The sequence below is a fragment of the Notamacropus eugenii genome, chromosome 7 (assembly GCF_028372415.1).
Source record: "Notamacropus eugenii isolate mMacEug1 chromosome 7, mMacEug1.pri_v2, whole genome shotgun sequence".
Taxonomy (NCBI): domain Eukaryota; kingdom Metazoa; phylum Chordata; class Mammalia; order Diprotodontia; family Macropodidae; genus Notamacropus; species Notamacropus eugenii.
In genome coordinates, this window is record NC_092878.1 from 29,496,060 (window position 1) to 29,512,354 (window position 16,295).

The following is a 16,295-nucleotide window of genomic DNA, read 5'->3' on the forward strand; positions in this document are numbered from 1 at the left end:
AAATGACAAAGTGACAAAATGAAAGTGAGGTAAGACCCTCTCTTTGCTTTACTTACAAAACAGAACAACACACTAAAAAGAGGAAAAAAAGTCTGAAAACTATTCAGTTAAATTTTTAAAAAAATCGTCAAAGCATAGTTCTGATACAAAAAAGTAATAGTATGGAACAACTAAATTAACTAACGTATCAGAAATCACACAGAAGGGAAAAGAAACTATACCAGACATCCTGAAAGACAACCTAAAATGGATAAATAAATAGCATGCTTAAAGAAATTAAGTACCAGGTGGAGCCAAGATGGTGGAGTAAAAGAAGGGACTTGCTAGAGCTCTTCCCCCAAATCCAACCAAATACTTGTAAAAAATGACTCTAAACAAATTCTGAAACTGCAGAACCCACAGAATGACAGAGTGAAGTAAATCTCCAGCCCAAGACAGTCTGTAAGTTCAGCAGGAAGAGTCTATTGCTCTGGGCTGGGAGCAGAGTGCAGGGCCACGCTGGCACAGACAAGACCTGAACAGGCCTCGGGGAACTGAATCACTGGCACCTGTGGTGGTTTCCAGACTTCATGATCCCACAATACCAAGGTCAAATTGCAAGGTCAGTGGAAAAAACCTGTTGGACCTGTGTGAGAGTAGACTCGACTAGCCCCAGCTTGAGGGAGGCAAGGGTGTGGAGGAGCCCACCATAGCAAAAGCAGCAGCAGGAGCAGTGGCTGTTTCTGGAGTTCTAGGTCCACAGATTACGGGGGGATTGAGTGGCTTTCAGTACACCCCCAACCTTGACTGGAAGCAGAGATCTACCCTGATAAAGAGTTTAAAAGTCAAGTAAATGGCTGGGGAAATGAATAAAAACCAGAAAAAGAATCAGACTGTAGAATTTTACTTTGGTGACAAGAAAGACCAAAATATAGAAAGAGAAGAACAAACCCAGAGCTCCTACATCCAAAGCCTACAAGAAAAATATGAATTGGTCTCAGGCCATGAAACAGCTCAAAAAAGATTTTGAAAATCAAGAAAGAGAAGTAGAGCAAAAACTGGGAAGAGAAACGAGAGCAATGCAAGAAAATCATGAAAAGCAAGTCAACTGCTTGTTAAAGGGGAACCACAAAAATGTTCAAGAAAATAACATCTTACAAAATAGACTAACCCAAATGGCAAAAGAGATGCAAAAAGCCAATGAAGAAAAGAATGCCCTAAAAAGCAGAACTGGCCAGATGGAAAAGGAGGTCCAAAAGCTCACTGAAGAAAATAATTCCTTAAAGATTAGAATGGAGCAGATGAAAGCTAATAACTTTACAAAAAATCAAGAAATTATAAAGCAAAACCAAAAGAATGAAAAAATAGAAGACAATGTGAAATACCTCATCAGAAAAACAAATGACCTGGAAAACAGATCCAGGAGAGACAATTTAAAAATTATTGGACTACCTGAAAGTCATGATAAAAAAAGAGAGCTTAGACATCATCTTTTAAGAAATCATCAAGGAAAACTGCCCTGATACTCTACAATCAGAGGGTAAAATAGATATTGAAAGAATCCACTGATTGCCTCCTGAAAGAGATATCAAAAGGAAAACTCTTAGGAATGTTGTAGCCAAATTCCAGAGCTCCCAGGTCAAGGAGAAAACATTGCAAGCAGCCAGAAAGAAATAATTCAAGTATTGTGGAAATACAATCAGGATAACACAAGATCTGGCGGCTTCTACATTAAGGGAAATGAAGGCTTGGAATGTGATATTTCAGAGGTCAAAGGAACTAGGTTTAAAACCAAGAATCACCTACCCAGCAAAACTGAGTATAATACTTCAGGGGAAAAAATGGTCATTCAATGAGATAGAGGACTTTCAAGCATTCTTGAGGAAAAGACCAGAACTGAATAGAAAATCTGACTTTCAAACACAAGAATCAAGAGAAGCATAAAAAGGTAAACAGGAAAGAGAAATCATAAGGGATTTACTAAAGTTGAACAGTTTATATTCTTATATGGAAAGATAATATTTGTAACTCGAGACTTTTCTCAGGATTAGGGTAATTGGAAGGATTATACATATAGACAAGGGCACAGGGTGAGTTGAATATGAAGGGATGATATCTAAAAAAATAAAATTAAGGGGTAAGAGAGGAATATAGTGAGAGGAGAAATAAAATGGAGTAAATTATCTCCCACATAAAAGAGGCAAGAAAAAGCTTTTTCAATGGAGGGGAAGGGGGGGAGGTGAGATGGAAAGAATGAACCTTACTCTCATCGGATTTGGTTTAAGGAGGGAATTACATACATACTCAATTTCATATGAAAATCTATCTTACATTACAGAAAAGTAGGGGGGAAGCTGGGAATGGGGGTGATGATAGAAGGGAGGGCAAAAGGAAGGATGGAGTAATTAGAAATAAACACTTTTGAGGAGGAACAGGGTCAAAAGAGAGAATAGAATAAATAGATGGCAGTACAGGATGGAGGGAAATATAGCTAGTCTTTCACAACATGACTGTGATTGATGGAAGTGTTTTACATGACTACACAAGTATAACCTACACTGAATTGCTTGCCTTCTCAACGGGAGTGGGAGGGGAGGGAGAGAAGTTGGAACTCACAATTTTAAAAATGAATGTTAAAAATTGTTTTTACATGCAACTGGAAAATAAGACATACAGTCAATGGGGTAGAGCAATTTATCTTGCCCTACAAGAAAACAGAGAGGAAGGGGATAAGAGAAAGGAGGGGTATGATAGAAGGAAGGACAGACTGGGGGAAGGGGTAATCAGAATGCACACTGTCTTGGGGTGGGTGGAGGGGAGAGATGGGGGGAAAATTTGGAACTCAAAATCTTGTAGAAGTGAATATTGAAAACTAAAAAGAAATTAAAATAAAAAAAGAAATTAATAATAACTGGCATTGATTAAAAAAGAATCTTAAGACCAAACAAAAAAAGAACTTGGAAATAAGTTAAAATGTCATAGGAAGAAACCAAAGCAGAATTAAAATATTCTAAAAAGGATTAAGAAAAATAAATATTTAAGAAAATCACTGGTATGGTCATTCCACAGGGCACATTAGAAAAAAACCTCTCTACCTGCCTCCTCGAAATCAATAGAAGTGACCATTAATAATCTTACTTTTATAAAATAAAATTATGCACAATTCAGCAACAGCAGGAAATACATGCTCTGCAAATCATGAAATTATGCAAATTATTGAAAAATACATATCTGAATAATGGACCTGGATGCCCTAAGAGTCAGAGGATTACTAGAACATTAGAGAAAAAATACAAGCTGCCAAAAAAGGAATGAAATCCTTTAATAAGGAACAATAATCAGGTATGATCATAAGATTACATAGCTGGAAGGGATTGCAAAAGGTCATCAATCCAACCCTCTCATCATATAGTTGAAGAAATTGAGAGCTTCACATAACTTGGCCAAAGTCACAGGGATAGTAAGTGGCATAGGCAAAATCTGAACCTGACTCTTCTGATTCTAAACTTTGTACTTCAGAATCACAAGAGACGATTAGAAACTGGAATATAACATTTATAGAATTAAGAGGTGGGGGTTGTGAATGCAAAATTATATATTCATAAAATTCTGTCTGTTCTATGAATAATAATGATATAAAAGTAAAAAGTTTTGAAAAGTTTACAGAGATCCACTTCAGTGAAGTCCCTGAATAAACAAATATCCCAGACAGGCATAAATATTTACAAAGCACATTTTTCAAATCAAATGACCTATTTTCAATTTCCTATAGCTATCTTCTCCTCCAGTTCATTTCTTTCTTCTCCTTTGTTTGAGCCCCATGTTATCAACCTCTCTCAGGAACTAGAGAATGATAATTAGTTGGAAAATTAGTTTGAAACTATTTCATTAGTTTTAAATGAGGAAAAATGTTTTGGAAATAGGAATGGGGAGGGGGCAAGAAAGTTAAAGACAGAAAGAAAGGTCACATAAATACTAAATATTCATAGCAGGCCTTTTGTGTGATACCCAAGAACTGGAAACAAAACAAATGTCGACTGACAGATTCAAGAATGGTTAAACAAATCATGTTACATGAAATATCACTGTGGTAATAAATGGTGAACAAGATGAATTCAGAAAGGCATGAGAAGACTTTTATGAACAGATGAAGAGCATTAGTGCCAAAGTGATACAACCTAAGGGCAGCAAGCACAAAGCAGATTAAACTGGGAAATACTTAACACCATAAATAAAAACATAATGGAGCATGGATAATGTTAACATATGGCTTTCTAAGCCAACATATCCTTATGTATCATTTGGCGGCTTCCATTCCTATCTGCTTTTGATACCAATGGTGAAGAAGGAAGTAAGTAGAACCATGAAAACAGTACACATAATAACTATAAAAAAGTAAAAAGAACAACAAAACCAAATAATAATCAAACATGGACACAGAGATGAAATGAGAACATTAACTTCCCTCAATTCTCTGCAGAAGTGGGAGATTCTCTATGGAGATCACTGCACATATAATAATAAACAATAGGGCTTTACTGATACAGTTTAGTTTTGCTGAACTGCTCCTTTTTTTCTGTTTTCCTTTTTTAAAAAGAATGTGTTGTTGGATAGAGAAGAGAAGACGGATATATTTAGAAATAAATATAGAGATATAAATAAAATTTTTTATTAAATGAAGGGGTGGGCAGAAGGTAGTAACAAAATATTGCACGTATTTAGGTCGTGTCAATTTTATTAGCTGGAAGGCACCAGATGTTATATGTTTAAGGCATTATTTCTGGCACACAGGTTCTTACATATCTATTCTCTCTTTCCCACTAGTTATGTATTTTAAATTCTTTTAATCAGTAATTTTTTTCATTTTTGTTGATTTTTGTTTTTATATTACCTTCATTTCGAAACAAATCATTCCCTTATCTAGTGAGCCAATCTTTCTAATAAGAAATAAAAGAGAAAGAGAAGGGAAAAAAGCAGTTCAGCAGAGCTAACCAACATATCAAGGGAATCTAACAGCACTGGGCCTTTATCTGTAATCTCTTAGAATGAGAAGCCAATTTGGGCATGCATAGATTAATTTTTTTTTAACTTTAAAATTTATATTTACTTTTTTTTTTTTTAATGAGGAGAATGTCCCAGGAGATTTATTTTATTACTGTGATAGATTCTCACCTTAAAGTTATCTATTTGTCTTTTTCTATTCCCACTTCATTTTTGGTATTGAATTAAAATGATGTGGTTCAGTGGTTTATTATTATGCCGCAGAACACGTTCTAGAGAAATTGTTATGGTAGATCTACTATTAAATAATATAGTATCCATATTTCAAGTTACCTAATGAATTCACATATCAAGGCAACAGCTATTTGAAGCCCATCTTTTAAAACATGTATATCTTTATGATATTTCTATGTTGTGCTAGTCAGCATCTCTACATACAGTTGCACCAACATAAAAAAAATTTTCTACCACCTGAAATACTGATCTTTCATTCAATTTCACTGCTGGTTCTTCCTTCATGTTTCTCTTTTCATCATCCTAGGATTAGCCTGATTCATTATTAGTAGAAATTCAACTGTTTTTATACGAGTCCTATCTAGTCTGAAATCTCTTATCTGATGGATTCAATTTCAGTAAGTAGGTTTCTCTTCAAAACAGTCCATTTCCACCATATTTAGGTCACTGTCAAATCAGGACATTAGGCTAATGTCTATGTGCTATTATTTGATCGTGTTTTCAAAATAACAATATACTTTTATTTATTTCTACTCTCCATGTAATATATCATGTAATCTATCCTGTTTGATGATCATAATCCTAGCAGTTAAGAAATTGAATAGTTAATAATTAACTGGGCTTGCTGATCCATAAATTTATTATTTCAAAACAATGCAAAGGAACATTGGCTAAACTTTTCTTAAGACACTGCCTCAGACAAAGACTAGTCCAACCACAGGTTAACGAAATTTAATTTTAGCTGTGTCCACACTTTTGCTTGGAAATTCTTTTCTTCACCTTTTGTTGACTCCTTAGCACATTTCTTACAGTGCCTATTCCAAAACCACTCCATTTTTGGTAAGTCTTACATTCTACCTTCTTTCAATGAATTTCAACCAATGATCTTACTACCTACACTTTTATTTAGCCTCTTCTCCACTGAAATCTTTCATATTTTTGAGGCAGCTAGTGGCACGGTAGATAGACTGCTAGGTTTGGATCAGGAAGACCTCAGACACTTACTTATGTGACCCTGGGCAAGTAACTTAACCTTTGTTGGTCTCAATTTCCTTAGCGGAAAAATGGGGATGATAACAGCACCTACCTCTTAGGATTGCTGTGAGGATCAAATGAGATATTTGGGGGAAAAAAGTGACTGTGCACAGTGATAGGCACATTGGAGCTGCTGTGTATCTTCTTATTCCTTTTCTTCCCTTCATCTATATTTTTTTAAAACAAATGTCTTGTCAAGGTGTGGAGGTGATTCTGGATTCTTAAGTTAATGCAAGAAGAATATGAATTTTGGCAAGTCCCAAAAACCTGCAATGTCTCTGGGTAAAAACTCAGCACTGAACTGTGTGTCTGTCACAAAGGGACAGCTTGGCTATATTTTGTGGATGTTGAACAATTCTGGTCAGAGTAACTGATAAATATTGCCTATTAAAGCATAAAGGAATTGTGGTCTACACTGGTGCCATGAGTACTGATATACCATAGGTCTACTGAAGTTTTAACGAGTATTTTTCAACTATTTTTCCATCATTTGTCTTTTCTCCTAGCCCAATGGAAGAAGAGATATGTCCCCTTTCCAAAGTTAACTCTTTCATCTGTATTTTTGATGCTATCTCAATCTGCCTCCTTCACCTCATTCAATCATTACCTCTTTCCTGAATCTTTCATCTCTCAGATGCAATGGCTACTCTCCTCTAAGCTACAAAAAGGCTAAGGCTGTCCCTATCAGATTTTGTGGAGGCCTGGTTTCAGCTATCTCTCTCCACCCTCCGTTTCCAGAAACTTTAAACTCATGTAATGTAGCAGAACACTGTAGGTGAAATTTAGGCAGGCAATTTACAAGTACCTTACTGCGTAAAATCTGTGGGCAGAGCAATAATAATTACCCACTCTCCTTCTCTCTGGTCACACAAAACAGAAGATTCTGTTCCCTTCAGCTATTCTTTGTGCTTATATACTTGATTCTATTTCCCTCCGGCCTCCACACAACCTTGTTCTAGCAGAAATTCTCTTTCTCGGGCATCTGTAACATCACATTGTCCACTGACTCCATCATTCAGCTTACAAATATGTTCTCAATCCTTAAAAAAAAAAAAAATCAACAAAACCCAGACTTTTCCCTTTCCCCTTCCACTTCTACCAGGTATGATCATCTATCTCTGTCTTCTACTTCAGTGTTAAATTTCTTGAAAAAATTAATAATTTCTTTAATGACTTAATTTTTCAAATGCCCCTACCACATCCTCACCCCCTTGCAATCTAGGATTAGGGTATCCAAGGGTTCTGTCCTGAGCACTCTTCTCTCAATGGTGATTTTGTAAGCTCCCACAGATTGTTGTATCTATGTAGTTGACTATGTAGTTGACTCCCAAATCTATCTATTCAAGTGTTATTTCTATTCTGAACTCTAGACTCATATCATCAATTGCCTGGTAGACATCTTTACCTGGATGTACCATAGGCACCTCATGCTCAACAAGTCCAAAACATAACTCATGATTTCCCTGCTTCCCCACTGCTGGTTCCCCCCCCCCCCCAAATAAAAAACCCAACCCCCCGCACCTCTTCCTATATCTGTTAGGAGCACCACCATCTTTCCAGTTTCCCAGGTTGGCAACTCTGAAGTCATTTTCTACTCTTCACTCTCCTTTTCTCCTTCAGTCTTCCTCTCCCTTCAAATTCAATCAATAGCCAAGTCCTAACTTGTGGTTCCTAACTCCACAGTAAATATGGCATCATCCTCTTCTCTACATTCCCATGGCCAGGACACTACTTCAGGTTCTCATTACTTCTCGCCTGGATTATAGCAGCTACCTCCTAATTGGTTTCTCTGCCTCTAGATGTTCTCCACACAGATGCCAAAGTGGTATTTCTGAAAGGGTCTAACTATGTCATTCCTCAGGCTCAAGAAACTTCAATGGTTCCCCTTATTGCCTTTAGGATAAAATACAAATCCTATTATTTGACATTTAAATTTCTTCACAAATGGAATCCAATTGATCTTTCTGTATATTTCATATTAACTCCCTTTGCACATTCTAACACTTAAAAATAATAGTCTATTTGCTATTCTTTGTACGTTGCATCCTATCTTCCATGTCTTTGGACAAATATTCCAAATAGCCTGGAATATTCTCCCTTCTCACCTTCACCTCGTGGAATCCATTAAGTGCTACTTTCTTTAAGAGGTCTTGTTTGTACCTCCTAGTGGTCATTCTCTCCTCCCCATTACTTGACATTTATTTTATGTTGACTTTTCTTAGCTGATGTTACATCTCCTTTTGAGCATAAGCTTATGGAAGTTTGGGTTGTTTAGTTTTTATCTCTTTACCCAGAGGGTTTGTGGTAGATTTTTATTAAATGCTCACTCAATAGAATTGACTGGAAACTTAGTGTGGTAAGAAATCTTAAAAGTCATCTAACCCAACCACCTTACTGCAGAGATGAGGAAACTGAGACTGAGAACACTTAAGTAATTTGTGCAAGGTCACACAGCCAGCAAGTACCAAAGCCAGGAGTCCCTCATCTAGGGCTTTTACTCTCTCTCTCAATCTTCCCCTATTTGTTTGATTAACCTTTATTTGCATATCTAAATTCTAGTTTTTTTCAGTTCTCTCCCTACCTTTTCTTTCAATCCACCAGTTGATCTCATTATATCTGTTTCTTTTTCTACCCTCAAGTTCTTGACCTTCGTGCTTTCACAAAGACCTGGAATGAAAAAATACTGTAGCCTTATCACCTCCTTAGTCCGTGTAAACATGGAGTCATCCTTTAGTCATTACTTGCATTCAATTCCAGGTTAAGTTTGAGCTGTTTGGTCAACTTACATGACAAAGGTTGTGCCCAATTTTTAATTTTTCCATAGGAAATAATTACAGTTTCTGACCTTACTGAAGAATCGTATTTTCCCAAAATGGCATATATTTGGTATTGCAAGGAAGGTATTGTAGGGAGCAGGCCAATTTCCCTTGCTTCTCATTTTATGGCACTCTAGTCTCTTATTTTACTTATTGTTGTTTTTATATCTGACTTTTCACCTTTACCTCTTAAAATCCACCGGTTCCTTCAAAGATGAGCTCACGTACTAATTACTATTTTCCACATAAGGTGAGCACCTCTCTTCAATTTCTCCCATTCTTCCAGTTGCTTTACTTCATATTTCGTATTTATTTATAAACATACATTGCTATAAGTCCCGCCCCATCATCACTAGATTGTAAGCCCCTTAAGGACAAAGACTATTTGTCTTTAGTCTTTATATCCTTGTCACATAGCAGGTAGTCTCCCAATCCTAGCTGATGCCTTCTACTATATAAACTGCTTCTTACGGCCACTTATAAAATTTATTCTTTGATGCTAAAGCACCAAATGTGGCCAACTGCATTTCTAAATGACATAAAAGTAAGATTCCTTTATGTCAATGTCCTAGATTCTACTAATGCGTACATTCTGTTTATAATACTTCCAGGCAATTTTCTTAAGTGTATGTCTAGAACAAAACTCAACTCCTTTCTTTGTTTTTTTCTGTGAGCCCAATAATTCTCAAATTGTTACTCCAAGCTCTGTCCTCTAGCCCTGCTGCTTTGGTTTGTAAAGATCTGAGATTTTTCTAGCATTGCCATCTAAAATGTCATTTTATCTGTCACCGGTATTCCATCTATGAATTATTTCATTCTGGGTAATGCATTTTATTCAACAAAGAATCCACTACTTCAGTGAGGTTTTCTACCATCTTTTCCATAGTGTCTATTCTCACAATAGTCTCCTTGAAGTCTTTAGCAATATTATTTCCAATCACACAGAAGTCAGACCTTCCTTTATCTCATTTATAATGATTTGAGAGGACATCTGTGGTACGTCTGTTCTCTCTTGTAGAAATGAAGCGGTTGTCACTGCAGTGCATTTTTTCTTCTGGGGGTTCTTCCTTGTTTTCTTTAATTCTATGCTGTTTATTCACTATACTGGAGCCTATTCATTCTTTGGTCTCTTAGTTTTCCTAAGACATCTTTTTCTGTGAAAGTTTCATGTTATAAAATGCTGTTCTTTTCTGAAAATGAATGTTGTATAATTATAATGACCAAGTATGGCCCTAGAAATGACATGAGAAAATACACCTCAATCTATTCTTTGCAGAAGTGGGAGACTATGAGTGTGGAGAATTATATACAATGTCAAAAGATGGCTGACACGCTGACTGGTTTTCCTGAACTATTTTTTCTTTTAAAACCTTTGTTACAAGGATTTTGGAAGGGAAGGGCCATATTTGGCAATTAAGGTGATGTTTTTATAAAGGTATTAATCAACCAATAAATGAACAAACTGTTCTTTAATTTGGTGCATTTGTAGTTGTTTCAAGGTGGTGCATAGAAGCTGGACTTAGACACAACCACTCACCTAGCCATCGTGCTTCACTTTATCATCACCACTGTATTCCATGTTCTGAACTTAAGAGTTTTCCTTGACTCTTTCTTCTCCCTTACTTCTCATATCCAATCAGTTCCAATGTCCTTGAGGTTTTACTACATCTCTCATGTACGTCCTCTCTTCTCTATTCCCTATTATAGATTCTCATTACAACTTTCCTAGGCCACTGCATTAGAAAAGCAGGGTATTATTGCAAAAATCTCCTATTAAGTCTTCCTGCCTTCTTTCTACCCTTCAACCCATCTTTCATACTAGTGGAAAACTAATTTTCCTTATTTATCAGTCTGGTCTTAGGATAACAGTGGTTGGTATGGACCAAAAAGGCCATCTCATTCAAGCTCCTCATTTTACAAGTGATGAAACTGAGGCCCAGAAAAAGTTAATGACTTGCCTAAGGTCACACATGCAGTATAAGCATCTGAATTAGGATGTAATGACATAGTTTTGTGAAAAAAATGTTTAATGGCATTACTCATTAAGTAAAGTTTAAATTCCTTTGCCTAGCATTCAGGTACCTTCTTCCAAAAGGACTGTTTTTTTTTTTCTAAATAAGCAACATCTTGTGTAGTACTACTGGAGGAAAAAATCTTCTTGACCTTGGTATTACCTCTAGGTATTGTCAAAACTCCTGCCTTCTTAGTTTCATGTTCATAACTCCCTCTCTCTCTTCCTTGCTCCCTCCATCCCTTGCTCCCTCCCCCCACATTACAAAGTTCTGATATTTCCTCTTTCTTAATCTTTTCTACCTACCTCTTCCTCTTCCTTCTATCTACCACAATTCCCACCACCAGTTACCTATTACCTCAGCTTCAATTCCCGGAATAATCTCCTCACTAGTCTCCTTCCTCAATGACAGACCACTTCTGATCTGCATATAAGCATGCAACTTTATTGTTCTAAGTCACAATTTTTCATGATTTATTCCCTTCTGGCCAAACATCAATGAATTCTCACTTCCTAAAGAACACAATTCTCATTTTGTCTTTCAAGTACGTTCTCTTACCTATCAAACTTGTTCTCACATAATTACTTACATGGACCTTACAGCTCCAGCCAAACTGACTTATGTACAAGAATAACTTGGGACTTTACTCATAACTATTCACATGCCTGGAATTCTCTCTCTCTTCTTCTGCCCTCAACTAAGTCCTGCCAACTCTTCAAGGCCAAGTTCAAGTCTCACTTTTTCTGTGAGACGTTTTCTGACTCTCCTAGTCCTAATTGATGTTTCTTTCCTAAATCCTTTATAAGTGTCCCAGATCAACCGTGAACCCTTTGAAGACAGACAATTGTGGCTTACATTCCTATACCTTTGGCACCTACCATAATAAGAACAAATAGTAGGTATTTGAAAAAATTTTGATGATAAAGAAAACACCAATCTGCATTTCTTCTTTATAATGAAGATTATTTTTCTTTTGTAGCAATTTGGAACCACGTATGTACTTTTAGTATATTACTGAATTTTCAGTATCCTATCAGTCCTACTACTGTGTGCCTCTCAGAAAGGGTATATGGCTAAGTGTTGAAAGTAAATTATTATTTGGCATTTTGATGGTTTCAATTTAGTTCTACTTGACTTATCAACTACTTTAGGATTTTAAACAGAATTACCCACAATGTAGTTCAAAACACACACACACACACACACACACACACACACACACACACACACACACACACACACACACACACTTCTACTGGAATAAAATACTAATACTTGTACTTGTCAGTAGCCCTGAGCTAACAGAAAAAACAAAAAAAACTAAATGGGCTAGCAGAGGTGGGGAACCTATAGCCTCAATGCCACAGATGGTTCTCTAGGTCCTCAAGTGTGGCCCTCTGAATGAATCCAAACTTCACAGAACAAGTCTTTTTATTCAGTCAAGGACTGGAGAAGCAGTGCTCTGGGAATTCTCCATTTAGAGAAGTGTGTAACGGAATGCCTGTGGAAGATGGCTAGTTCTTCATGAGCTAGGTATTAGTTATGAACTTGCTTCTTGCCAGGCTATACAGACATCAATACTGTTAAGTACCTTCTTAAATTATTGGAGCTTACTGTTTTCCAGATAATCCATTTTTAATATCATCTGAAGTATATCAGAAAATGTAACGAGACAGAAACAATTCAAAGACTCTACCTGATAGGAGACGGACAAGATGCTTCTGTATCAGGCTCTGAGGAGAGGTAATCCTCTGTGCCCCAGCAAACTGTACTAATGCTTTCAGGCCACTGTGCTAAATTGGAAGAAAGAAGAAAAAAGGTGGCAAAAAACAAAGGGTGCAATTTGTATAAAGATACATGTTAAACTAATGGGAAAATTGGAAACAATATAACAAAAGAATGGCTAAGTCAATTCTGATAGAGTAATATGATGGCATACATACAACTATTAAAAATGATAAGTAGGCATATTATATCAATACCTGGAAATATGTATATTCAATAGTTAAGTGAAATAAAAACCCTATAAGGCATATGCTCATAACTATATAAAAATACATATGTGTGAAATAAGAGTTAGTAGCTCTTTTTAAATTGCAAAATGGCTCAAGTTCATAATATATATCTGTGAGACAGAGAGGAAGGAAGGAAGGAGGGAGGGAGGGAGGGAAGAAGGAAGGAAGGAAGGAACGAAGGAAGGAAGGAAGGAAGAAGGAGGGACGGAGGGAGGAAGAAAGGAAGGAAAGAAAAGTAAGATGATGGACATCACAGATGTGACAGGCACCTCCCCATGCAGATACAGAGAACCACTAATAAGTGCACTCTTCCCTTCCTCTTGCCTGCTCCATCAATTTTCCTCTGAGGACCTTGGGCCACCTAGACCCCACTGGCACAGCCAGAGAGGAAGAACATTTGGTTGACCTAGGAGTCCTGCAACCATAACCCTTGTAAGTGAGAGAGAGAGAGAAGACTACATCAAGCCTTACCACCTACCCTGCTGCTATGCCTTCCAGATTCATGGGCACCATAAGCACTGCCATTTGACTTGCTGATGCATCCTAAGGACCCCGAGGCCTTTCCACCTGCCCTATCACTGTGCCCTTAGGCCTTATAGGGCTTTCAATCCACTTTGCAGGTGAACTCTTTCTACGTGTTGTGTCCCCCAATGAAGAGTATGAGCACATGAGCTCCCTAGAAGTGGGTACTATCTCCTTTTTTCTGTTTATTTAATTTATTGATCTAATACTTAGCACAGTCCTTGCCACATAGGAAGTGCTTATTAATAAATGCCTTTTCATTCATTTACTTACTGGAAAACTTAGATAATTTGGTATCACCTAGCCAAAATTTTAAGCTTTCACCCCAAAGAAGTATTTATCTCAACTTTAATAAAAACTTACTACCTCAGAATGTAACTTTTGAATATTAACTTGGTTTACTTTGAACTGTATGCCTGTGCTAATATAAACCAAGAAACTCTAACGCAGATCATGACAGAGGAACAACACTGTAATGAATGCCTAATTCATGAAGAGTTTATTAGCTCTGGGCATCCTCACCATATTTCACATAAACAACTTGAAGCAGCTACTGTACTGGACTAATATAAAGTTCCTATCTCCTCCAAATCTGGACTGTATAAATCTACACCCATCTCATAGGACCACAGTGTTGTGCACACTTAAAAAGCTAGGCATTTGTTACAGGAACAAGAGCTCTCCATATGCTCAATTCTAAATCATTCCACTGCTAAAACACTGCTCTCTTAGAAGGGGGAGGAATGACTGTTAGGAAAGACAAGGGTCTCCAAGTTTTGGATCATGACTACAAATACATGTTACTGAGAAGACTATCAAGCTAGCTACCAAGAAGACAGGAGGAAAAGGGTACTGGACAAAGGGGCTTTGTGCAAAGGCAGGGGAATTCTATCTCCTGATCTAGAGAGATAAATGACTCATTGTTTGCTTTACAGGGAGTTTTTGGAGTGAAACTACTTCCAGGTCTCTCTCTCACCACCCCTCAAATCTCCAGAGTACTGAGAAGCTGTGATTCTGAAGGGGAGCATGCTGCTGAGAAGCCAGGAGATAACAAAGGCCAGTTTGCTGAAAACTGGTTACTTGGACTAAATGAACAAGCACCACCTGACATGATTTGGCATGTTACTCTCTGGAATTTGTTCCATGAAAAACAAATTCTAAAACGAGGATAGCTTTGTAAATGTGCTAGGAAGGAGGTGTCTGTTCTTCAACAAGATACCCATGAATGTTTTTAGGTATGTTTTCTTACATACAAGAGGATGTTAGTGAGGGTTAAATATAATCACTGGGTTCACATTGGACTCCTAAGAAAACAAAATGTAATATGTTACTTAGTACACTACTAATAATAATTAGGTACTTAGGATATACCTGTCTATTCTGAAGTGCTCCAAATAGAGGTTTGCGTTCATCTTCCAGCAGGTTGTCTTAAAAATAAACAAAAAAAGCATTAAAAGTATGGATTCTAAAAACCACAGCAAACATTGTGTCACTTTCTGTGTATGATCCCCACTGCTGCAGTCAGACCAGTTTGTTCTCATATAATAGTCTGACATGTTTCCCTTCAAACTTCAGTTCTAAGCCAGATGCAAATTTCCCCCATTTTTCTAAATAAATGAATATTAGGTGATCAAACAGAGGTAACTTATAATTTATGCCATTTAATTTCAAAGACTGCCCAGGGGCACAGCATTCCAGCTCACTCCTGCTTCGTTATTCCCATTCCCCAACCCCCACGGTCACGGCATCTTTTTCTTGCAGATTTTAGCTAGCACTCTGATCGCTCTTCCCTATCATCTTCCTACTTGATGAAATGAAAAATATGGTTTATTAAAATTCCAAACAGAATTTAACATTTTTAAAATGGGATTTAATGGCTTTCAATTTCCTCATCATTCCAAACGCACTTCATGCAAAATACTCACAAGTAGTAATAATAATGACAATGATGATAAAGATAATAATTACAACAATATGAATAACGAATATTTCTATAGTACTTTACAAAATTTTATGTAATTTTCTCCTCAAACAACCGTTACAGGTAAGTACTACTGTTACCCCCATTTTACAGCTGAGGAAACCAAGACAGACAGAGAGGTTAAGTGACTTGCCCAGAGTCACACAGAGAGCAAGTGTCTGAGACAAGACTGACATTTCGGTCCAACAGCCACCCAGGCGCCTCTACCACACTGGACCAATGATCATCACTGAGAGATGAGAGCTGACTAAGTTATGTAAATGGAAAAGAGGAGACATCTTTAAGAAACATTTCAGAGGCAGAAACAAGGGAGAGCAACTGGTTAGCATTGTGAGGGAGTAAGAGTGAGGAACTGAAGAGGACACCAAGGCTCTGAACCAGTGACCAGAAGGATGATGGTACACTTTGACAATATTAGGAAGAGAATGTCTTGTGCTAGGAACAGCAAGAAGGCCAGGGTCCCCGGATAAAAGAACATATAGTGAGGGGAGAAGAGGGGGGCACAAGAGGTAAAAGATGTAAGAAGCCTAGAAAAGTAGGGGAGGGGCACGTTAAAGAGTCTTGAATGCCAAACAAAGAATTTTAAATTTAATTTTGAAGGTACTAGGGATAGGTAGCCACTGGAGTTTATTGCATAAGGGGGTGATATGGTCAAACCTGTGCTTTAGGAAGATCATTTTAAGAGCTGTGCGGAGGATGG

The 16,295-nt window shown here is 37.2% G+C and overlaps 1 protein-coding gene across 1 annotated transcript in view; it reads right to left on the minus strand.

Moving 5' to 3' along the window:
- Positions 1–16,295, minus strand: part of UBR1 (ubiquitin protein ligase E3 component n-recognin 1) — a 166,901-nt gene that overhangs the window by 22,255 nt on the left and 128,351 nt on the right. Inside the window, 2 exon segments of the mRNA XM_072624518.1 lie at positions 12,774–12,870; positions 14,986–15,041. Coding sequence (XP_072480619.1) covers positions 12,774–12,870; positions 14,986–15,041 — 153 coding nt within the window.